General features: G+C 46.7%; 2 protein-coding genes and 1 non-coding gene across 6 annotated transcripts in view; 1 reads left to right on the plus strand and 2 right to left on the minus strand.

The window, feature by feature from the left end:
* Positions 1–199: 199 nt before the first annotated feature.
* Positions 200–6,255, minus strand: TIPIN (TIMELESS interacting protein). Of its 4 annotated transcripts, none has more exons than XM_031505714.2 (8): positions 6,116–6,255; positions 5,617–5,776; positions 5,157–5,250; positions 4,863–4,938; positions 3,550–3,672; positions 3,012–3,075; positions 996–1,193; positions 200–706 (listed from the first exon to the last, which is right to left on the minus strand). In XM_031505714.2, the coding sequence occupies exons 2-8, from the start codon at positions 5,747–5,749 to the stop codon at positions 582–584; spliced, it is 813 nt and encodes a 270-aa protein (XP_031361574.2). In that variant the 5' UTR covers positions 5,750–5,776; positions 6,116–6,255; the 3' UTR covers positions 200–581. The 4 variants fall into 4 exon arrangements, with proteins under 4 accessions (XP_031361574.2, XP_021408267.2, XP_021408268.2 ...); XM_021552592.3 differs by having other exon boundaries at positions 996–1,196; XM_021552593.3 differs by having other exon boundaries at positions 6,120–6,222.
* Positions 2,043–2,177, minus strand: LOC116184025 (small Cajal body-specific RNA 14). The gene has a single exon (XR_004148747.1).
* Positions 6,256–14,815: 8,560 nt separating the features above from the next.
* MAP2K1 (mitogen-activated protein kinase kinase 1) overlaps positions 14,816–23,644 on the plus strand; it is a 33,967-nt gene continuing 25,138 nt past the window's right edge. Inside the window, exon 1 of the mRNA XM_077785952.1 lies at positions 14,816–15,110. Within this exon, the coding sequence (XP_077642078.1) occupies positions 15,031–15,110 (80 nt within the window). The 5' untranslated portion in view covers positions 14,816–15,030. The remainder of the gene's footprint in view (positions 15,111–23,644) is intronic.

A 23,644-nucleotide genomic window follows, 5' to 3' on the forward strand; every position in this document is an offset into this window, starting at 1 on the left:
TTCCCTGAGGGGAGGTGTTTGTCTGAGGAGAGATGTCTGACCCAAGGCATGGGGAAGTGTGGGAGCCCTGGCCTTGTAGCAGCCTCATAACAAGAATTTCAGGTTTGACTTCTGGAATTTAACAGCTTCCATTTTATATGAAAAATATATAAATAATGGATAAGCAGTTAAAAAAAAATCCAGTACCCCTATTAAAAGACCTGTTAAAAAAACCCAAACACACCTTTAATAGCAACTTAATCCATCAACATCCCAGTTCATTCAGTCTAACATAAATGATAAACTGTATTCAAAGTAGGTCCAAAAACTCATAAACATTTCCTAGGAAACATTTTGGGAGGTGGAAAAGATGGCTCAAGTGCAGCTGAAGAACTTTGTTCTGTTTCCTGGTGTATGGAGCTGCTCCCCTGCAGCTTCCAGGGAAGAGCTCTGTCCTTCAGTGACGCCATGGCAAAGACTTCCCTGAAGCTTCTGCAGTGCCAAGAGCCAGCAACGTTTCAGTACAATGCCAGTACTTACTGTTGGTCAAAAAAGGCATTCACGGTGTGAGGGAGCTACTGCTCTTCCCTGGCACTTTCCAATTAATCATCTCCATCTTCTGTGGGAGCATCCTTGGCTGCAGGAACCTGAGTGTCTTCAGTAAGGTCAGTGGGATCCTGAGCAACTGCGCTGTCCAACTCCTCTTCTGAGTAACTGATGGGGAGCTCTGTGGAGGAAAAAAAGGAAAACCATGACCAGACACTGTTGCTGTGTTTAACTGACGTTTCCATCACCAGAATCCCAGGCTGTGGCAGTCAGCTCAGAGGTAAGAGGCTGAGTTTCATTTCACCAGAGACAAAGCTGTCACAGTTTGGTACAACCAGCAGGGAGTTTACAGGAAACCTGTTCAAATGTGAGAGTTGCACATTGCAGCACTCACTGGGAAAGCCATCGGGGCCATGAGCCAGCAGCTCAGGCCCCTGCCCTCCCTGCTCCCACAGGAATGGGGTCCTCACCCTGGTGCTGGGACTGGCTGAGGCCCTGCAGCCGCGCCTGCCTCCGCTCCAGGGCCAGCTGCCGGTTCCTCTTCATCCGCTCCTGCTGCTCCTCTGTCAGGCTTGTCCCAGGCAGGGAATTCAGCTCCTCTGCACCGCCAGAGTGGGAATGTGCATCTTCAGCAGCTGCATCCAGCCCATTGCTTTCCCCGTCTGCTTCTGCTTAAAAAGGAGGGGCGGCAGGGGGAAGAGGGGCAGAATCAACACTTTAAATCCATCGAGATCCACAACACATCAGTCAAGAGAATATTGTGGAAGCATTTATGTGTTTTATGTTTTGTATTGACAGCCAAAGCTCATCCCGTAATTTAATTTTAATGGGAAATTTTCTGCCTAGGCTCAGTATTCAAAGGGTACACGTGCTCAGAGCTCACACACACAACCATCAATGCCTGAGTGCAGAGACACAGCTCTGTGTACTAAGATAACAACAGCAGCTGTGCTTGAAGGCTCAAAAGGGACAGGACATCCAGGCAAGCCTTAGGGCCAGCCTTCCTCCCAACCCTATTAATAAAGTACTGTCCTTTAGGAAGTGGCAGAGTCCTGCAAGAATTCCAACCTTTCAAGGCCAGGCTGTGTGGCACTAACAGAAGGTGTCTCTGCTCATGGCAGGATGGATTTTAAGGACCCTTTCCACCCCAACCAATCCAGGATTCTGTGAATCAGAAGTCTGAACACATACATTGAGTACTCAGTTCTGAATTCAGTGTGCTCTATTAGAGAGGTATTTACTCATCTACCAGCACTGAAACATGCAAAGTGGAGTCAATTCAGTTAGACAAACTTCACCCACCCAGAGAGCAGCAGAGCACCCCAAGCCTCTGCACCGCTTTAAGCCTGTGAATAGAAAGGAGAGCTGACAAAAAGGATGGGCTGTTAATACAACAGCCCGGGCTGAGGTTCATGTCACACCTGTGGGATGCCTACTCCAGCTGTTCCCCTGAAGGCTCAGCAGTGCCCTCAGCCCCCAGCTGAGGAGCAGCCCAGCCCCAGGCCCGTTCCAAGGGCAGTGTGTGGAACCATCGCACAGAACACTCTGATCGCTCTGCAGACGCTGTCGGCAGGAACCACTCGCGTTGCTCTGCGTGGCTGCTTCTGGCTGCACTGCAGCTCTCACAGTGCAGCAGCAGTGAAGGCAGCCACGACACCAACTGCCCCGAGGGCACCCCAAAGCCCAGGCCAGCTGCTCCCACTCATGAACTCATCCACAGCACCTTCCCAAGCACTGCCTGGGCTGGAGGCCGAGGTTCACGTGGAGACAAATGGGACAGGGAGCAGATAATGCTCTCAAGAGAGACTGACAGTAGAAATGCAAAACCCTGCACAGGTCCTTAGGAATGACAATGAAATTCCCTCCTTTCTGCTGCTAAAGTTTCTTACAAACTACCAGGTGAACTCTACTTCCTCTTTAATTAAATACTGTTGCTGTCTAATTTCTATCTGACTGGAAGAGACTCTTATGTCCTCACTAAGTGCTGGGTTCTGACCCTGGCAGAAGGAATTCTCCCAGAGCTGTGTGCCAGCTCTGACAAACACAACAGTGCCCCGAGCATGGGACAGCACACCCCGACTGCACTGCAGCTCCTCAGAGAATGATCAGCATGAGCTTGTGATTCCTGCTTTAGCAGCATCCAAGAGCTCTCCAGACTGCACTCATGTGAGACTGCAACACAAACCTGTGTGCTCAACAATTGCACTTTTAGGGGTTTTTTTTTGAAGAATATTTCTAACAATGCTGGTTAATCCCATTTTCCATTTCCTTTCAGCACTTTTATTTATTTTTACACACATATGTTCAAGTACCAGTTCAGCTTTGTCATCATAAGACTCACAGAAGCCTGGTTTTGAAGCAGAAACGTCTCAACAATTTCTTCTACACTTGAAATGCCTATCATGATCATTCACTTCAGGTCAGTAGGAAGGGAAATAAATAATGTTAAGCACTGAAGTACTGAACAAATAGCAGAGAGAGCTTACCTTCATTATGTTTGAAGTCTTCATGTAAAATAGGAAGATCAAGCCTAATCCGCTTCAGGCAGGTCTGCAGGTGGGACATTAAAAGACTGGTGTTCATCTGTAGCAAGTTTTTATGTGCAACTTTGGAAGGATGGGAAAACCACAGCAATTTTACTCTTTATTACTCTGAAAAAATACTCTCTCTTCATGTCCATTTGACACACAGACCTTCAATGCTGTGATCATCTTCCCAGTCCTTCATCTATCAACCAGCCATGTGAAGCTGAATTCTTTATCAGTCTTTTTTGCAAATTCAAACATTACAAATCAACCAAACAAAAGCCAATTCTCTGGAAGATTATTTCAAATAAAGAAAGGTTGTATCTAAATACAAACATAAATAACAGACAAAGCTCTAAACTGAGAGAAATTTATTTAAACATTATACTTCTCAGCAGTATGCACAACCTAAGTCTTCTTTTGCTGCATAACTGATCCCCTAAACCTACTTCTTTCACTATTCCAAACACTGTGAAGAGGAGCTGACAGAAATACATACCTGAACTTCCTTTTTGCTTCCCAAAGACTCCACTCTGTCAACAAAATCCTCGAACCGCAGCTGTGGGAACAGCCTGTGGGCCCAGTGCTCCATGTGCTGGATCAGTGTCTTCAGGTCCTCTGCCTGGAGCAGGAAAGACAACACCCAGCTACCAAAGCTGACAGAGAAGGGAGACTGCAGAGGGAAATGGGACAGAGATTCCTGAGCACATGGGGCAGCTGCAGCTTGCCAGTCCCTGCAAAGTGTCAGCAGTACCAATGTGAGGGAAACCTTTCCTTCCTCCTCCCACAATCCAGTGTCACTGTAATCTCAGGCTGTGAGAACAGCACTGATACAAGTTCAGAGGAGCATTTGCATAGCCTGTAAAACATCTGCAGGTCCTGAAGCATTGTCCTTAAACAATCAGGCCTGAACTCAGGCTGAAATAAATCCACAGGGGCACAGCTGGCATTGATCCTGATGTTTAGAATGAAGATACATCAAATTAGGCTGATCTAGGAAAGGTTTTTGAACCTTTCAGCACCACTGCCCAGTTCCTTTGTGCTCCAGTGGTAATGAGAACACATAAACCAGAGATGCACAGGTGTCCTTGCCAGTGTGCCAAGAGATCATGGAATTGTTTGGGTTGGAAAAGTCCTTGAAATCACCAAGCCCAGCCACTAAGCAGCACTGCCAAGGCCACCACTAAAACATGTCCCCAGGCATCACATCTGAATGTCTTTTAATCCCTCCAGGGATGATGACTCCACAGCACAGGCTGCCAGGGCTGGACAACACTCCTGGTGAAGAAACTTCCCCTAATAACCAACCTGAACTCCCTTGGCACAACTTGAGGCCATTTCCTCTTGTCCTATTGTTTGTTACTTGGGAGAAGAGACTGATCCTCCCCTACCTACAACAAACTCTATAATGATATGCAAAGGAGAATAAGCTCTGCATGTTGAAGTGCACCCAAAACATAAATCTTGTAGAGAAAGTCCTTATTTCTCTTTCTCAAGTGCTATGACACTTTTTTTTTTTAAAAAAACCTTGGGATTCAAAACCCTGCTTGCATGGACAATACAAGAGTCACAGATTGGATATTCTGCTTTTAGAGTCGAGGGAAAGAATTTTATGATCAAAAGATGGATTTTGTTAAAGCATTTAATGATTGTTTTTAAGTTTGAAGCTCCAAACAGCATCAGGGCTTGTCAGGCACTGCTGGGAAGCTGGCTAACCAGAATTCTATCAATGCTCCCCATAGCAGATGGGCAGCACTCTAGCAAATCTGCATTCACCTCCTGGAAACAAACCCAAAGTTCACCAGCTCTTACCTCGTGCCCTTTGCCCTTGAACTTCACGTTGTCAAACATGTGTCTCAGAGCTGGGATTCCTCTTTCTGAAATTAACCTGGGAATCCGAAATGGGGGAGTTATTTGAAACCTACTTTCTTCTTCCAATTAACAAGTAAAAAAAAAAACAAAGAAAAAACTCTCACATTACTTGAGCAGCTTGGATTCTTTGTGTTGATTATAAAGAACTCACACCAGTTTTAGAGGTACCTGTATCATTCTCCCACAGCCCTACATCAAACTCAGCACACAAAGAAATATTCTGTATAAAGTTACCTCTGGGCATCTAATTTAGGCCTTTGTCTTTTTACTGCCTTCTGTGTGGTCACAGCAGAATCCTTTGTTTGGGACTGCTGGTTTCCATCTGGATCTGGGGGAGAAAAGCATCATTTAAGTATTCAAAACAATTGCCATCACCCAGGATTGTGTCATGTGCATTGAGAGCACATCCAACACTCTTATCCCTCCTAAAAGCTAAGTCATAAAGAGTAATTATAGATCATTGCTGTATAATTATTTGTAGCAACATTGTGTCAGAGGAGCTTGAGTTTTATAGATTCCTTTGTGCACGTATTTTCATGGACTCTACAAAAATAAATTTTTCCCACAAGCTGGAAAGCATTGCATGATTAACAATTTACATTTACAGTTTTTCTGCCTATTTTTAAGCACTGAAGTCCAACACCACTAATTTCAACTGCACAGCATTAAAATGGGATTTTTAGGGGGTGCTCACCTCCATTAGCCTGAGCCCATTCTGCATCGTCTCTTCCTGGAGAGGCAGGAGGTGGAAGAGGTGGGAAGGTTTCGTCTTCTGTGTTCTCATAATCAGGAAGATCAAACAAGTTGTTCTCTAACGGATCCAGCATTGCTACAAAGAAGCCTTCTTCCCCCTCCTGTGGAAAACACCAAAAGCGTTTAAAGAGAAGCAGCAAGGCTGACACAGAGCAGATAAACGTCAATTATATAAAACATTTACAGTTTTTTCAGGAAAAGATCTGCCAACCAGATCATCATACAAATTAAACAGCAGATACCGTACAGAGGATAACACAACCCAGCCTTGCTGAGCCGAATAAAATAAGGGTTTGTGATGTTTCAACTCGTCAGAGTTACTTGGGAGTGGCAGGAATTAACCTTAATAAATCGACTCCTGACTACAGCGCTTATCCATTCACATGCCTGACCAAAGCCTACGGGGGGTGGAGTGGCAATTCCTCAAATTTACAGCTCACCCACTTCAAAACGCGGTCTGGAGGAGGAGTTCCCTTTTCCGGCTCCGCAAGTGAAGCTGACCCAGAGCCCCCGTTGGGCTGGGTTGGGCCGGGCTGAGGCGGTGCAGCCCGGTCCCGGGGCTGTTCCAGGGGCCGGGCTGAGGCGGTGCAGCCCGGTGCCGGTGCCGGTGCCGTTCCGGACGCGGGGCTGAGGCGGTGCAGCCCGGTCCCGGTGCCGTTCCGGACGCGGGGCTGAGGCGGTGCAGCCCGGTCCCGGTGCGGTTCCGGACGCGGGGCTGAGGCGGTGCAGCCCGGTCCCGGTGCCGTTCCGGACGCGGGGCTGAGGCGGTGCAGCCCGGTCCCGGTGCGGTTCCGGACGCGGGGCTGAGGCGGTGCAGCCCGGTCCCGGTGCCGTTTCGGACGCGGGGCTGAGGCGGTGCAGCCCGGTCCCGGGGCTGTTCCAGGGGCCGGGCTGAGGCGGTGCGGCCCGGTCCCGGTGCCGTTCCGGACGCGGGGCTGAGGCGGTGCGGCCCGGTGCCGTTCCGGACGCGGGGCTGAGGCGGTGCAGCCCGGTCCCGGTGCGGTTCCGGACGCGGGGCTGAGGCGGTGCAGCCCGGTCCCGGTGCGGTTCCGGACGCGGGGCTGAGGCGGTGCAGCCCGGCTCCGGGGCTGTTCCAGGGGCCGGGCTGAGGCGGTGCGGCCCGGTGCCGTTCCGGACGCGGGGCTGAGGCGGTGCGGCCCGGTGCCGTTCCGGACGCGGGGCTGAGGCGGTGCGGCCCGGTGCCGTTTCGGACGCGGGGCTGAGGCGGTGCGGCCCGGCTCCGGGGCTGTTCCAGGGGCCGGGCTGAGGCGGTGCAGCCCGGTGCCGGTGCCGTTCCGGACGCGGGGCTGAGGCGGTGCAGCCCGGTGCCGGTGCCGTTCCGGACGCGGGGCTGAGGCGGTGCAGCCCGGTGCCGGTGCCGTTCCGGACGCGCTCTGTGCCGGTCCGCTCCGCTCTGAGGGGCCGGGGCTGTCCCCGCGCGCGCCGGGTCCCGCGAGAGCCGCGAGTCTCGCGAGCTCCCGGAGGGGCGGCTCGGGGCTTTCGGCGCCAAAACGCGGCGGGCGGGGCGAGGCGGCTGAGGCGACCCCAGGGTTATGGAGGCCGGCAATGCTGAGGGTGGGAAAGAGCATTACAGATCATCTCATCCTCATTCCAACCCGCCTGCTGTCGGCAGGGGCACCTTGCACTATCCCAGCTTTCTCCAAGCCCCGTCCAGCCTGGCTTTGGACACTCAGGGATAGAACAGCTGCTCTGGGCAAACCGTGCCATGGCTGCACCACTGTCACAAGGAGGAATTTCATCCTAATAGCCCAGAATTTCATCCTAATATTCCATCTAAATCTGCTCTTCTGTTTGAAGCCATTCTCTCGTCCTGTCTCTCCAGACCCTTGTAAATAGTCCCTCTCCATCCTTCCTGTAAGGTCCCCTCATTAACTGGAAGGTCACCCCGAAGCTCCTCCAGGCTGAACAATCCCAGCTTTCCCAGCCTTTCCCCACAGGAGATGTGCTCCATCCCCTTGCTCATCCTGGTGCCCGCTCTGGACTCCCCTTCCTGTGCTGGGCCCCAGGGTGGTGCAGCTCTGCAGGTGGGGTCTCACCTGGGCAGGGCAGAGTGGCAGAATTCCCCCTCACCTGCTGCCCACGCTGTGGGATCAGCCCAGGACACACTTGGCTGTCTGGGCTGCCACTGCACATGGCCAGGGCATGTCCAGTGTGTCACCCACCAGCACCTCCAGCTGCCTGGAGTGTTACCTTGTCAGGGAAAACGTGCTGCAGATTACTGCTTAACTTGAAATATCCCATGTTGCAAAGCTCCACCATGAGTCACCTCTAGGAATGGGTTTTAAAATTGTTGAGCTCCTGTCACTTCACTGAATCACAGAATCCCTGAGGTTGGAAAAGACCTCCAAGGTCACCAAGTCCCAGCTGTGACTGATCTCCACCTTGTCACCAGCCCAGAGCACTGTGTGCCATGTCCAGGAATTCCTTGGACGTGAATTCCTCCAGGGATGGAGACTCCAAACCTCCCTGGGCAGCCCTTTCTGTGGAGAAATTCCTGCAGCTGTCCAACCTGAGCCTCCCCTGGTGCAGCTTCAGATGATGTCCTCTTCCTGTCCCTGTTCCCTGGGAACAGATCCTGACCCACCAGCTGTCCCCTTCTGTCAGGAGCTGTGCAGAGCCACAGGGTCCCCCTGAGCCTCCTTTTCTCCAGGCTCAGCCCCTTCCCAGCTCCCTCAGCCCCTCCTGGGGTTCCAGCCCCTTCCCAGCTCCGTTCTCCTCCCTGGTGTCTTGGTTTGAAAAGCCAGGTGTCTGCTACAGAAGGCAGGAGCCTCCCTTGAAATGGAAAATGCAAACCCCGTCCCTCTGAATTATTATAATTTTGAAATTAAGGAGCTCTCAGGCAAAGATATGGGAGTAGAAATAACAGTTCTTTATCAGGCAACATAAAAATAAAACTGCAGTAATATAAAACCCCACTGCCAGAGCCAGAATAGGCCCTGTCCCCTGTGTGCCAGGGAGGTGGCACAGCCCCATCCCATGGGGGCTCAGCCCTCCTGCAGTGCCAGCTGTACTTCTGCTGGATCAGGATCCTGCACCAGTGGGGAGTTTTCCTCTGGAGCTCCAGGGCTGGGGGAGATGGGCCTGGGCTCCTCTGGGAATGCAGTGGGGAAGGAAGCTGCTCCTCTGGGAATGCAGGGGGAAGAAAGCTGCTCCCCTGGGAATGCAGGGGGAAGGAAGCTGCTCCCCTGGGAATGCAGTGGGGAAGGAAGCTGCTCCCCTGGGAATGCAGTGGGGAAGAAAGCTGCTCCTCTGGGAATGCAGGGGGAAGAAAGCTGCTCCCCTGGGAATGCAGTGGGGAAGAAAGCTGCTCCTCTGGGAATGCAGTGGGGAAGAAAGCTGCTCCCCTGGGAATGCAGTGGGCAAAGGCTGCTGTGCTGTTCCCAGGTCAGATTATATCCAGGCAGGAAATTTTGGCTCTTCACCCTGGGCGGAGCATCTCCCAGTGGGATGATGGAATTTTATCAGTCATGCAGAGACACTCAGTGGCCCACGAACATAAGATAATTAATGGCCCATGAACAGAAGATATTTCCAGGAGGGAGGATTGGTTGTAGAAGAGATGAAGAAAACTGCCCAGTGAACAGCAGACACCTGCCCCAGCTCTGACAGATGGCAATAGGACACACCCCCAGCCACATCTTGCATTTCCAGCCCTGCACACGCTGAGCCTTGAACTGAGGGTCGGGCTCAGCACTGAGCAGCCCCTCCGCAGTGCCCAGCACGGGCACAAGCAGTGTCCCGCTCCTGTGGCCACGCTGCTGCCAGTGCAGCTCAGGGGTTCCCACCCTGGCTCACACCAGGCCCAGGACAGCGAGCCATCCTGAGATCTGCAGACAAAGCCCTGTGGGAGTTTCCAGCTGAACAGTTTGCAGTTGTCCAGGCTGGAATAAATATGCTGAGCCCTCGGAGGTTTGGCAGCTGTGCACATTAAGTGCCATGTAAGGATTTGGGCTGCAGGGACAACAGGAGAGGCTCCAGACTCCCGTCTCCAAAGCACTCGGAGCTCTAAATTGTTCTTATATTTTTACAGCTCAGGTCATAGAATATCTGACTTAAATTATGGTCTCTTTGTTTAAACAAAACTATATCAATTACTGTAAAATATTAATCCATTAAAGGAATTGGTTTTCCCTTACTTCTCTATAAATTCAAATTTGACATACAGTGTTACTGATAACTTAATGTATTCCTTCTAGTAGGACAAAATCAATTGCAGTTACTTTCTGGTTAAAATTATTTTAACAGTTAATGTTTAAAATGTATATTCCCAATTGCTGCAGCATCTTTTATAATCAAGAATATATTAAATATAGGGAGAACAGACTAATGGATTTTTTAGCACTGAATCAATTAATCTTACCTTTTTAGATATGGCAAATTTCTTCAATCGATTGAGGCAGCTGAAGTATGAAAATTAACACAGAGATTTAATAATAATCATAGATCAAACACAAATTTCCAACACAAAATACTGTCATTGTCATATAAAATTACTGAAAATCAAATATCTAAATTATGAGCTCTTTTCATTGAAAATAATAGTCACTCTTTGTACTGAAAAATCCTTACCAACAAAACAAAAAAAAAGCAGAAGATCACTTACAATCTCTGCAGAGGACACTGGGTTATAAAAAATCCACCATATTTATGCAACTTTGATTAATCAATATTTTTGAAGAGTGTTTAATTAGAAACTGGACTTGATGACCTAGGTGGTTCTTTCCAGTCCTATGTTCCTAATTAAATAAAAAGCAAATGTTGGCAGGCATTGATTATTGGTTTTTCCTCAGGAAATGAATAACCAGCCACATGCTGCTAAAATAATAAGTCAGGAAAAAACAAACAAAAACCCCCCTGCAGGCTGCCTCCATTCTAGAAAACACTTCTAGTTTCTAGCTTAGGTGAAAAGGAAATATTACTGCTTGTTTCTGTTTGATTACTGTAATTTCATTAGAAAAACTGCAGAAAATTAGCACCTTATTTTATATTTCAGTCTCATTTCCTGCTTTGTTACACGTAATATACAGCAAGGCAAATCTGTCAAATGGATAATTGCCTTCTTCCATGCTTGAAGGGGTTTATTCCTAAGGGAGCAGAATTTGCTCGGCAAAAAAACCTTCAAATATTGTGCTGGCAAAGCTGTTCATGCCATTAAACCCTCAGCACAACTGCTCCCATTGTATCTGTATTAATGGGAAGTCACATCTTAAGGATTAAGCAAATTTCAGTTATTTGTGCTTTATACTTATTTACATTTATACCTTGCTGATCGAATCTAAATTTGATATTATGCAGCCACCTTAAATGTTCATTTCTAACCTTATAGTATATCACAAAGCATTCGAATTGTGCTGTGACCCACAGTGCTCTTTAAAATCTGTGTTTCTTGAGGAAAATAAGGTGCAAGGCAGGTTGTGATCTCTGTCAGCTCCCTTCAAATAATTTTTGATATTCTTGTCCAATTTTATTAAAATTTGGATCAGACTACTTAAATGCCATTGCTTTATGGGACTAATTATTTCCCTAGCTTGCTTTGCTAACCACTAAATAGATTAAGAAGTATTAAATCTTGCAAATAGAAGTTTGTGTTCACGTTTTGGCAGCAAAATGAGTGGCTTTATGTGGCAATCGAGTTTGAAAAGTTGGCTTAATTTAGATGCAATTGATCTATATAATAATTGTGGTTTTTCTTTTCTTTTTATTCAAGAAATTAGGCAAAATTTCAGTTTCTGTAAGGGGAAAAAAAGTGGTAATGAAGACAAGCTTCTTTGTTCCACTTCTGTTTTCACAGAAAATTTATTTCTATTTTTCCAAGCAGTGGTGAAATCAATAAATCAGAAAGTCTCCCTGCTCAGAAGCCTCTCGCTGAAATGACAATGCCTTCTCTTTTTTCTTCACCTTTTCCTCTGTGATTCACCTCCAGAAACACCTGTTTGTACAGCAAAACACAGTTCCTGCCACGGAGAATATTCAATTTTCCAAAACATGTCTTCTGTTTTGGCTGGGGAAATGCACTTAATTTTTAGTAACTGAAGTTAAACCTATTTGTTTTACAGACAACATTACAGAAATTGTTTCTTCAGTGGCATCAATCCATATGCCCATGAATTTATTTCTAGATACAGTGAACCCAAGATATTTTTTTGGGTTTTGTGCTTTGGTCAGAGGGATTTTGAAAGAGATTGATGAAATCAGTAATTTCACAGTCCAGTGTTCTCAGTGCAAATGTAAAGTGTCCAGAGGAGGGAGCTGTCCCTTAATATCTGGAATTGGAAGGAGGGAATATGTCTTTAATGGCAAAACCGTGGGGAAAAAATTTAATTTTTTAATTTTTATTTTAGAAATGGATGACAGGAACTATTCAGCATTTTTGCATTATATATGGGGAACTTTGTTCATCATTTCAGTTTCTGTAAAAACATGAATGTTTACTTTGATTAAAATATAATTGTACTTTTGCAAACCACAAAAATTTAAATCATAATGAATTCTGGCTGGTTCTTTATCCAAAGTATTCACAGTAGAAATTTTGTAATGGAATTAACTCTGCACTTCTTCTGGTGTCTGAATCAACTTACTGGAGTATAAAACCTGTCCACTGCTGGAAAGATGTTATTCATTCAGGTGGTGTATTCACATGTCTTATATATGAAAAGGACCATTAGGAAAATCAGGGGAAAATCAGGAAAAAATCAGGAAAAAATGGAACTGCCAAAGAAACTGTTTTTTCACTCTTTTACCAATACCAAGGCACTACCTCCACCTTAGTGCTGAGTTCCTCAGTGCTGCTTCACTTCTTGGCTCACGTGTGTCTGTGAGAGGTTTCATTTATCACTTAAGCAAAATTATGAGTAACTGCAGTCTTTTCTGCTCCATGTGTCATGTTTGTTGACAGATGGAGCGCTGTGTGGTACAGAAATGTACAGCAGCAACAGAAAGAATTTCTCAGCTGTGTCAGAAATCAGAAGAAACCTGTAAGCCCTTCTCACTGTGTAACTCCTACAGGCCTTAAAAGAGTTTTCAGCTGAATTCTGCTGGATTCAGACAATGAGAAATTAATCTTATAAAGCAACTCAAACTTTAGCAAAGTTCTTTGCAGATCTCAGCAGCAGAGGCAGGATTGTAGTGTCACTTTGTTCACGGAAGTCAAATGCATGGAACTCCTTTTATCTCCTGAATCTTATCATACGATTATTGTATGATAATATATTTTGTGTGTGTCACAGTTAACTGCACACGTGTGTCCAGACTTGCTTTGCTGTCCAAACAGGGCCACTGCGTGCTGCAATATTCCATATCTTGCCCTGAAACCCCTGCAAGACCCACAGCGGAACAACAGAACCTTTACATTTCAACTCTCCTTTGTGGAGACAGAACTGCTATGGAAGAACACGGCCATAGAAAGGATATATATATATTGCTCTTGTGAAAAATGCATATTTTATGATTGGCTTTTCACAAAGGTTACAATCAATATTATACGTGCAATGTTAGAAAGTTAGGCTGTATTAATTCTCTTAAGTGGTGTGTTAAATATAGTTTTAGGTAATAACACAATGTTATGATGGAAACTATGCTATGTAAGATACTTTTTAACTAGCTCAAGAAAGAGATTAGATAATCAAGAAATTCTTCGCACAAAGATAAGAGTGAAAGGGCCCATAAAGAGTTACAGCCTCCTTATCAGAAAAAACAAATGTTCTTCCACCTTCTCTCTGTCTTTATGTAACCACCAGGATTAAAGGGCAGAAGTTGACAAAACCAGAAACGTTCTTAATTTGCACGGAATTTATGCATCATGTATGAGATATATGAATATGCAACAGGCTATTGCTTTTAAGGTTATTACTTTGTTCACAAAGCATGTTTTTGGCAACTTAGGGCCCAAAAACATCCGGACATCTGTAATTCTTTGCTTTTTATTGTCTTGTAATTGTCTTAAGTCTAAATTTTATCACTCTAATTATATTACTATATATTACTTTGTCCAGCCGGTGGCATAGGACACCTCTGAGATCCCTCTGCTCCCGCTGCTTGTAACACTGCAGTTCGCACGTCCTTTTAAAAAAAAAAAAAACAGGTTCTTCATCGATTTGTGGAAGCAAGTGGATTTAAAGCAAGGCTCTGTTTAAGTCATCATAGAACAGGTTGGGTTGAAAGGGACCTTAAAGCCCATCTAGTGCCATGGGCAGGGACACCTTCCCTGTCCCAGGTTGCTCCAGCCTGGCCTGGGGCACTTCCAAGGGATGGGGCAGCTCCAGCTTCTGTGTGCAGCCTGTGCCAGGACTGCCCACCCTGACAGGGCAGGGCGGGCTCCCGGCAGCAGCGCTGGGAGGGCAGCAGCGCTGTGAGGGCAGCAGGGCTCTGAGGGCAGCAGCGCTGTGAGGGCAGCAGTGCTGTGAGGGTAGCAGTGCTGTGAGGGCAGCAGGGCTCTGAAGGCAGCAGCGCTGTGAGGGCAGCAGTGCTGTGAGAACAGCAGGGCTCTGAATGCAGCAGCGCTGTGAGGGCAGCAGCGTTGTGAGGGCAGCAGCGCTGTGAGGGCAGCACCGCTGTGAGAACAGCAGGGCTCTGAAGGCAGGAGCGCTGTGAGGGCAGCAGCGCTGTGAGGGCAGCAGTGCTCTGAGGGTAGCAGTGCTGTGAGGGTAGCAGCGCTCTGAGGGCAGCAGCGCTGTGAGGGCAGCAGCGCTGTGAGGGCAGCAGCGCTGTGAGGGCAGCAGCGCTGTGAGAACAGCAGGGCTCTGAAGGCAGGAGCGCTGTGAGGGCAGCAGCGCTGTGAGGGCAGCAGCGCTGTGAGGGCAGCAGCCCTCTGAGGGCAGCAGCGCTGTGAGAACAGCAGGGCTCTGAAGGCAGCAGCGCTGTGAGGGCAGCAGGGCTCTGAGGGCAGCAGCGCTCTGAGGGCAGCAGCGCTGTGAGGGCAGCAGGGCTCCGGGCAGCAGCGCTGTGAGGGCAGCAGGGCTCTGAGGGCAGCAGCGCTGTGAGGGCAGCAGTGCTGTGAGGGCAGCAGCGCTCTGAGGGCAGCAGCGCTTCCCGCGGCCTCGCTCCCCGCCCTGCGCGTGCGCGCGCTCCCCGCGCAGGCGCGCGCCGGGCGCGGGCGGCGCGCGCCGGCGCGGTCCCGGCCGGGCACATCCCGATCCCGGGCAGTGCCCGCCGGAGCTCGGCGCGCTCGGAGCGGGGTCCGGCAGCCTCACAGCCACCTGCCCGCAGCCCGCGGGGGCACCGCCGCACAGGGCAGCTCCCCGCCCGGTTTGCCGCGCCGCAGGAAGTCCCTCGGACCTGTCCGAAGTGCGGCCGCGGCCGCTCCGTCCGCTCCCCTGCGCGCCGTGTGCGGGCGAAGATGCCGAAGAAGAAGCCCGGGCCGATCCAGCTGAACCCCGCTCCGGATGGATCCGCCGTGAACGGGACCAGCTCTGCGGAGTGAGTGCTGCCGGGGCGGGGTGCGGGCCGGGCCGGGCCGGGCGCTGTCCGCGGGGTGCGGTGCTCCCGAGCCCGCCCTGCCCCGCACGCCCCGGCCCCGCTGCCGGGCGGGACTCCCGGGTACCCCAGGGCGGGGGATGCTCGCAGTGCCCTCCGCGGAGGCAGGGGATGCTGCCTTCGGCAATAAACAAACTTCTGTCACATCGGCGGGGGAAAAAAACCTGCTGAAAAAACAGGGGGAAACTTGTATAACTCCTTTGTCCTAGCCCGTAATGGTGTCCGCTGGGTTCTTAGCTTATATAATTATCTAGTAATGCCAAATTACACGTTTCCGATGGCACGGTTCATAAACGTGTGTGTGGGAGAATTTATACTGGAGCCCGCAGATTTGTAGCAAAGGTGTTTGTTTTGTTTTCCTCGTCCTTGGCTTTAACCCAAACAATCGTTAATTGGAGCAGATCTGTCTGTCACTAATTGACGTGTTGTGCTGGGTACGGCAGGGAGTGTGTGTGGAGAAACAGCTTCGGAGCTCCTCTATGGGCAACACAAACATGACACTGTAAATGTGGGAAGGGCTGAGCTGATCACGGGGACACTTCTGAGGGAAAAAATACCGAATATTGGATGGTTGCATGGTTGCCGGTGAAGCCTCTGCTGCACATTTCTCACGGATGTGGGTGGGCAGGGTGGCCTCGGTCAGGCAGACAACACCGGCACCGCGAAGTGATGAAATGTTACGGCAGGTTTTCATTTGAGGTTCGCGGGTCAATGTTCGCACCTTGATTTTTAGACAATGGTGTCGGGCTAGCCCTTCAGTGAGCCTTGAAACAAAGGTGTGTCTTGGAGGAGCAGATTCCTGCCCCTGTATGGTCAGGTCGGTCCTCTCCGGGAGGTGGAAACTCAGCTGCGATGTGCTGCTGTAGCACGGTGACACAGAGGATGTCAGGCAGCCTTGCAGTGACATGTGCGACTCCTGGGCTTTAAAGTGCTCATCAGTGTTCATCAGTGACATGTTTTCACACAGGCTCAGATCTCCTTTAACCACCCAAACAGCTAAAAGAAAAAAAAAATCAAACAACCAAAACCAAATCAACCGCAAAAGAAATGTAATCCTGAAACCAAGCAAATACCTCCTGAAAAATAAAAAAATTCAGCATCTTGCAGCTCCAGTTGTGACATTTCTAGCAAACTCTTTTGATGATTAACTGAGTGATGAGCTGTTTAAAAACTGTTCTTTGGAAGGAGTTACTGATTGTATCTAAGCATTATGATCTAAATATTACAGGGCTTTTGTTCTGGATTGACAGGGGGGGAAAATACTGTGTTTTTATATTTGCCTGAGTAGCACTTCCCAGTCGATTTTCTCAAGGCAGTTGGGAATATGTTGATTTAGTCTTCGGGGATCTCTGTGTGTTTTAGTCTTGTTCTACAGAATAAATCTGATACACCAATCACTTGCTGCTTGTAGTATCTGATGTAAATCACCTCGCTCCCAATATACTCAATATCGTATCTCTTCCCGCAAGAAGTGTCATTAATTTTAAATTGCTTTTACATGCATGGTACTCATTTACTTGTTGGAAGCCTTTGGAGACTCCTGGGAGTGCTGGGTCTTTTTTGCACTGATGAACAGTTGTCTTGCTTCATTTTCTGCTCCGTGTGTTGATTTGGCTGGGCTCTGTGCGTGTGTCCCCCAGACTTCTGATCTGTGTCACACACAGGACCTTATACCGAGCTTTTGCCAGGCTTAGAGGTGTCCAGTATTTTTAAAAGAACTGGCTTAGTGAAAGTAAATTCAGCAACCAGTTGTCCTATATACAGCCAGGATTAATTAATCATGGAAATATCCCCTCATCCTGCTAATTTTAAGCCCTCATTGTGAAAGATCTCAAATAGCAAAGACCAGTTGCATCAGAATTTAAAAATGTTTTTGGAATTGAGTTGAAAACACTTTTGTTTTTCATTTCCTTAATCTGTAAGGTTGTTTATTTTCCTCCCTGAGCCTGCTCTGGGTTTTTTCCCCCTTTGGTCACTGCCTGAATTCCTCAGTCAGGTGTTTGTGAGGCTGTTGTGCATGCCGTGCATCCCTGCACTGCCATATTAACACTTGCTGAAGCCCCGAGCCTGCAGTCCAGGAATTTTGGCAATGTGAGGCTCTGGTTACTCGTTGCATACACAAACCTGTCCCTCTCCAAACGCTTCGCTGCTCCTCGGGCACGGCAAAGCGCCCAAGGAGCTCTGCAGACTTGGCAAGGCAAAAAGGAAGATTCCGGGCGAGGCGATGAAATTCCTGTCTGGGAGTGCACCGAGGACCCAGCATCCAGAGGGAAGGAAGTTATTTAGGCTCAGAGGCGATTTTGGCACCAGCCCAAACGGATGTGCAGGGCCTGGGGAGTGCTGGAATTCCGAGACTTTCTCGCTGTCACTGGGGAAGGTTCTGTAACTCATTAATGCTGGTAGGAATGAGCACTTCTGACACCGTGACTTCCTGGCACAAAGGAAGGGGAAAGGGAGGAAATGAAAGAAGAGGCTGGATGATTCAGGATGTCCTGCTTTGCATTTGTGTCCTGTCCTCTGTCTTCGTCCTTATTTGGTGATGGGAGCCCACTGACTGGAGCAAGGGAAAGCTTTTTATGGCACGTGGTGTGGGGCTTTAGGAGTGTGCAGGAGGCCTGGGTATCATGTGCATGGCTCTTTTCTCTTTTTTCCTTTCTTTTCTTCCTATTTATCTCTTTTTTTTCCTGGCAAGATAGTATAAAGAGGAGTTAGTGCACTTACAGTTTAAATACCTGTATCCCAAATACTTAAATGAAAATTTCACAATTTTTCTCTCCGACAGCAGATTTTATTGCTTGTGGCTATTACTTAACCCCAACATCCTGTACCAATAATTTTTCTCGAGGGCCTTCCCAGTCCCTGGCTCTGCCCAGTTGGACAATGGAGACAACTTCACGAAAGATTTTCCTGTGCCCTGAGCTTCACTTCTGCTTTTGACACTTCCCGCGGAGCCGCGGTTGCACGGCGAGGGCTGAACCTTTCTGCTGCTCTGAGCTGCCTCAGCTCTTCAGGCTCAAACCAAGATGACACTGGCCAGCTGCAGATTTAATTTCAGTCCTTGGAGCTGCACAGATAGAATTGTGCAAAGCTTCTGCAGAGAAAGTTAAAAAAAAAAAACCCAACCGAGCAAACCTGAATGAAAATTAATTGAAGGAAAACTGTTCTGGCTGAATGTTTAGTGTCTTAACAGACAAAAGAAACAAGAACAAGTCTCCAATTTAAGGATTTATGTTCCTTTCAAATGTCTAACGCCCTGTTGCTTTGAATATCTGACAGTTTTCAACCCATTTTTGTTTCTCTAAAGCCAACCCAGCCTCAGAACGTGAAGTAGGAAAAAAAGCAGGTTTTGAGATAATGCCACTTTCCATATTAAAATAAGGTTTGTGTTCATATGAAAAGAAAGGTGCATCATGAAGTTCTTTAATTGTATCTTTGAAATAAAAAAAAGTCAAAGAGAAGGGTCAAACTAATTGCTCTGAAACCTGACTTTTTACTTTGTCTCAATCCAAAAAACTTTCCTAGCTCTGGAGTTAAAATATAAACCTTCCAAAAGTACCTGGGATTTGATTAAATACAAAAATGAAAACAATTCTTTTTAAAATTGAGTGCCACTGACTTTTATGTATTGTATGAGCTTTGATACGATGGGATTGAAGTGTATTTTTTTTCCAAAATACATTTCTTTTCAAAATATAAGTGTGTTTTAGCAACAAGAGGTATCTCCCAAATCAAGCCTGAGCTGTGACCTCTGCAAATCTCAGATGTAAAGTATGAGCTACAATAGGAGGTTTGTGTTTAATTAAATAAAAATGAGAGCAAAAAAAGAAGTAGACAACAGAATTTGCATCTTCTCTGATGTGCTGAAAAGAAATGGGCTCTTGAGAGGGATTTAAGATCCTGTCCATAGGTCTTTACCACATTAAGAACTGTATTTCTTTTTAAAAAGAAAGAAAATCCAAAGCAAACTGAGTAGAGCCAAGCCATTGGGCACAATGTGGTTTTTCAGGGTTTTCTCTTTTTAAAGCGTTAATTATAGCAAATCTGTGCCTTAGAATTGTTCAAGCCAGAGAGTAATTTTGTAAGAATGGGTGACTGGAAATTCCAGTCATAGTTGGAGTATTAATTGCTGTTTATTCTGGTTAAATTGCATTTAGGAAGTCCCTGAATGACTGCTGCAAGTCCCCGTGTTTGCTTGGCTAAGCAAGGTTTGGGGATTGTGCAGAAGTGGGTTGCACTTCAATATATATTACAATTTGCAGAGTAAACAATTGCTTACTTACTATGCTTCCTGCAATTTTCATGTTTTTCAGTGTCTTTCTCAAGGGAGCTTCAGTTTGGGTTTTTGAGGAGGAGAAGGGCAGGTTGTGTCCCATCAGGGGAATGGGGTTGTGAGGTTTTGGGTTTGGGTTTTTGGGCTTTTAAGTTTCCATTGTGAGCTCCTTCCCAGTGGATCCTGTTTCAAGAGGATTTGTCCTCATGGAATAGATTTTTTTATCAGTTTTCTTGGATGTGAGATTAGATAAAAGGAAAGGAAGATTTTCACAGAGTTGTTCACTTTAATGCTTGCAGGGTCATTTCTTATTTGCTTCATGGGGGGATTTGTTTTTTGGGGTTTTTTCCCCCTTTGGAATTCCTTGGACTTCAGGGGAGCTTTTTAGCCTGTGTGCCATGTTCTGGAAGATTAGACCCTGGAATTTTATCACTGATTTAGTTGGATTGCAGTTGCATTCAGTATTTACTGCAAGCTTGTAAATATTATAAAAAACCCCAAAAAACAAAGAAACAAGAGAAACTTTTTTTAAAATCCCTTACTAATGAAGGATTAATAAAGCTTCCAAATACATGTGATATGGGAGAGTGCATTTTAAATTAAAATAAACTCATGGACTGCTTTCTCTTTTAATGTGCTTGAGCCTGGTATAGTTCTTCACTGAATTAGAAATACCATTTTAATGTTACTTAAGTACAGTAATAGAACATGTGATCGGTTGTAATAAAATAATGAAAAGTCAGAGCCTGCAGCACCTCACAGACTTGTGCTGAAAAAAACTATGACTAAGAGTACACCAGTAGCACAGAAATTAATGAATTAAGGGGCACACTGACCTGTGCAGCTCTTGCTGGCTGTAGGCAGCTTTTTGTTGACAATTATGTACGTAGGAAGGATTTTAAAACATTTAATGCTGTCTTGTTATGTTCTGACAGTCAGATTTAGGCATAGTGATGGTAATGGAGGAATACTTTAGTTTGTATGAGTTTAAAAAGCTTCAATTGGTTTAAGGGGAGTTAAAAAGTGGGTGTAAAAATGAGCATTGCTGAGGAAATGTGAGGAGGGTAAGTGGGGAGGGAAGTGCAGCTGTGCTTGTGGATCCAGCTGCTTTTCTTGTCCTTACAGGGAGGCTGCAGACAGGCACAGAGGTGAGATTTCCCAACAGAGCTTGTGCAAGATCCTGCTCCTTCTGCAGAGCCTCTCCTCTCCTGGCTGAGAACTCAGAGGAGTCCTCAGAGCTCTGTCCACCAGCACTGGGGTAGCCACAGGGTCATTTTAGCCAGGGAAATAATCCCACTGCAAATGGGATTTGATTTGGGAATGGGTTACTTGGGAATGAGAGCCTTGGGGCAGAGTGAGACCATGCCCTCCTGCCTTGGCAGGATGGAGTGACAGAGCACATTGAGATGCTGGAATTCAGGAATTCCAGCAATTCCTGAGCAGCACAGATTTTTATGGAGTAGGCTCAGGTCTCTGTCTCAAGAGGAACAAATCTCCTGCCAGACCTTCCAGTGTTATCTCACAGCAAGAAAAAGGGATTGAGAGGGTCTGGGTAAAGCCGACGTGTAGCTGAATTATTTATTGGTATAACAACAGTGCTGTTGTTAACTTGGGAAAAGGGGTTTTGAGTTAGCACTTACTTAAAAAAAACCAAACATGAAAATTGTGGGGAATTTACATGAGGCAGGAAACCCACCAATTTCTAGAGTGGATTTTTAAACGTATTTCACTGTATACAGGGGAAACATTCTGAAATGAGCTGAGGAAGGAATTTTCTGTGAGGTCTGATAAACCTTTCCATCTCATCTTTAGGTAGTTTGTTCCCTTTCAATTACTGAGCTCTAAATTTTCCAGTAAAAAAGCTCCTCCCCCTTTTTACCTGTGTAACCTTTTTTACAGCTGCATTTGTTCTCCCACCATTGCCCTGGGGGTTGCCTGGGCTGTGGAAAGTGTGCAAATTCCACTGCCAAAAGAATGTCTCTTGGAGGAAGAAATGTTAGCTGGCAAAACTGAATTTTTGGAGAGTCGTGTTCTGTCTTCCAAAGACTTCTTAATTTTGTTGGGTTTTTTGGGGTTTTTTTGGGGTTTTTTTTTGGTTGTTGTTGTTGGTTTTTTTGTTGTTTTGTTTTTTTTTTTTTTTTTAAGGAAGCAGTGGATTTCTTTTTCTAATCACTTTTGTCCCTACAAATTAGTAATCAGATGATTCCTGCTTTGATACGTGCTCAGTATTACTCAGAGAAAAGCGTGGTTGCACTTTGGAACGGAAGTGCAAGGGGACAACTGGGAAAGGCTCATTCAGTGCTCCCCATCTCTTGGCAAACATCTGTGGAGGAGCCTTTGTCTCCCTGAGTCCTGCCTGGGCAGGAGGAAGGTGGATTCCAGCAGAACTCCTCCCTGCTGCCACCTCAGGATGGGATTTCCACCTGGATCCAACCTCATCCATCAAGTTGAGTCCATAACAGGGCATACAAAAAAAAGCAGATTATTTTCCTTTTGCATCCTGAGCACCAGGATGGAGACATTCCAACAGTGTGGGATTCTTTGGATGAACAAGAATTTTCTTAAAAACCTCCTTATGGGTTTTTATGACAAAGCCTTGAAACTTCCTGGCAGCTCTTCCCCCTTTCTTGCAGGGTTTTGTCCAACTCAGCATTGTTCTGTGCTTTTCCAGAACTTTTTTTTTTTCAGTGTGGTGGGAAGATGAGTCAGCAGATTGCAGAACACATTCTTTTGGAAAAAAAAAATGTTCTCTTTGGATATAGACATGTTAATATTTCTGTATGTATTGATACACTCCATTCATATATTAGGTAAAAGTTATTAATTTCTTTTGCTAAATGGCTGTGCTGACAAATGTTCAGTGTTATGCAATCCCTCCTTTTAAAATACAGGCAGACTTTCCATCCCTGGCTTTCTCAGAATCCCAGTTATGGGGTTTTTGTCTGTTTTCAGACAGTTTCTGGCAGTTTTCTTTTCCTGGTCCCTGGTGTGGGTGCTGTGGCTCTGCGTGGAGTTTGTCCTGCTCTGCTCCAGGCTCAGCCCATCTCAGTTCTAATCCTGGCCTGTTCAGGGGCCTTGGAAACAGATCCTGTAACTTCATCTTTTGTGTTATTGTCGTGTCCCTCAAAGGCTGTGGAGCTGCCACATGGGAGAGCTGGGAAGATCCTGTTACTGTAACTACTGCATGTCTTCATCCTTTGGTTTTGTCATTATATTCAACTCCTAATTCAGAGACATAAAACAATGGAAATGCAGGCAAATGTTGATCAGAATTTATAATTCTGTCTGTCTTCTGTGTTGTGGTTTAAATATCCAGTCAATAAGTTCATTTTTCTGTCCATAAGGAAGTTTTAATTGCCCTGTGGTTCCTTTATTCTGATAATGTGTAGTGTTGGCTGGGAAAAATCCATAGTGCACAGACATGAAAGGGAGATGGAGGGCTTGGATTTCTGAAGGTTTGGCTGTAGAATTTCTTAATTTGAGATTACAGAGTCGATTTAGGGCAAATTCTGAATGCAATGGCACAGTAAGTCCTGTGGAAGCCTCTTAACAGTAAAACCCACAAGCTCCCTCCCTGTGGCATTGGTTAGAGAGCTCAGCATGCCAAGGGGGTGTCTGAGCTGGCAGCTCCTGTGCCACTCAGGATGAGGGGCTGGAACACCAAGAGATGGCACCAGGAGGCACCCAGGGCACGACTCTGGAACCTCTGTGCCACTGCTGCCTTTGAGCTCTGCCTGCAGCTCACACCTGCTGTGTGATGGGCCTTGGCTCAGGGGAGGAAAATGTGGTGTTTAATGGGATGGTGGGGAGGGAAAGAGGAAGAGGAGGAGGCTTGAAAGCAAAGATTCCCAGCCTAGAGGGAGTTCTGAAAGTTCAGCTGTCCATTTGGTTGGAGACTCAACAGGAGATTTGAAGTTGTGTTGTCTGTTTTCTTTAAAACTCATGCCTGTCAGCCTTAGAAAAATGAGAATTTACATTAAATTAGGGCTATCAGGATACTCTTTTAGACAGAGCAGTGTCTAATAGTATTGTTTTGCCTGCCTTTTACTGAGAAATATATTTTAATAAATTGTCTTCCGCTTACTGGGTATTTTTTTTTTTTCTGGCAATATTAAACCTCACTCTATGCCGTGCAATGTCACTGTGATGTGGACATGGATGGTGTGTTAGATATTAGGGAAAAATTCTTTACTGTGAGGGTGGGAGG

Source organism: Lonchura striata, chromosome 11 (assembly GCF_046129695.1).
Source record: "Lonchura striata isolate bLonStr1 chromosome 11, bLonStr1.mat, whole genome shotgun sequence".
Lineage (NCBI taxonomy): Eukaryota > Metazoa > Chordata > Aves > Passeriformes > Estrildidae > Lonchura > Lonchura striata.

Coding starts and splice junctions, on each gene's coding strand:
- TIPIN (XM_021552592.3), bottom strand. CDS start 5,749: ATGCTGGATCCGTTAGAGAACAACTTGTTTGATCTTCCTGATTATGAG. Junction 3,076..3,549: donor GAAGCAAAAAGGAAGTTCAG/GTATGTATTTCT, acceptor TCCCACCTGCAG/ACCTGCCTGAAGCGGATTAG. Junction 1,197..3,011: donor AGACTTCAAACATAATGAAG/GTAAGCTCTCTC, acceptor CTCCTTTTTAAG/CAGAAGCAGACGGGGAAAGC.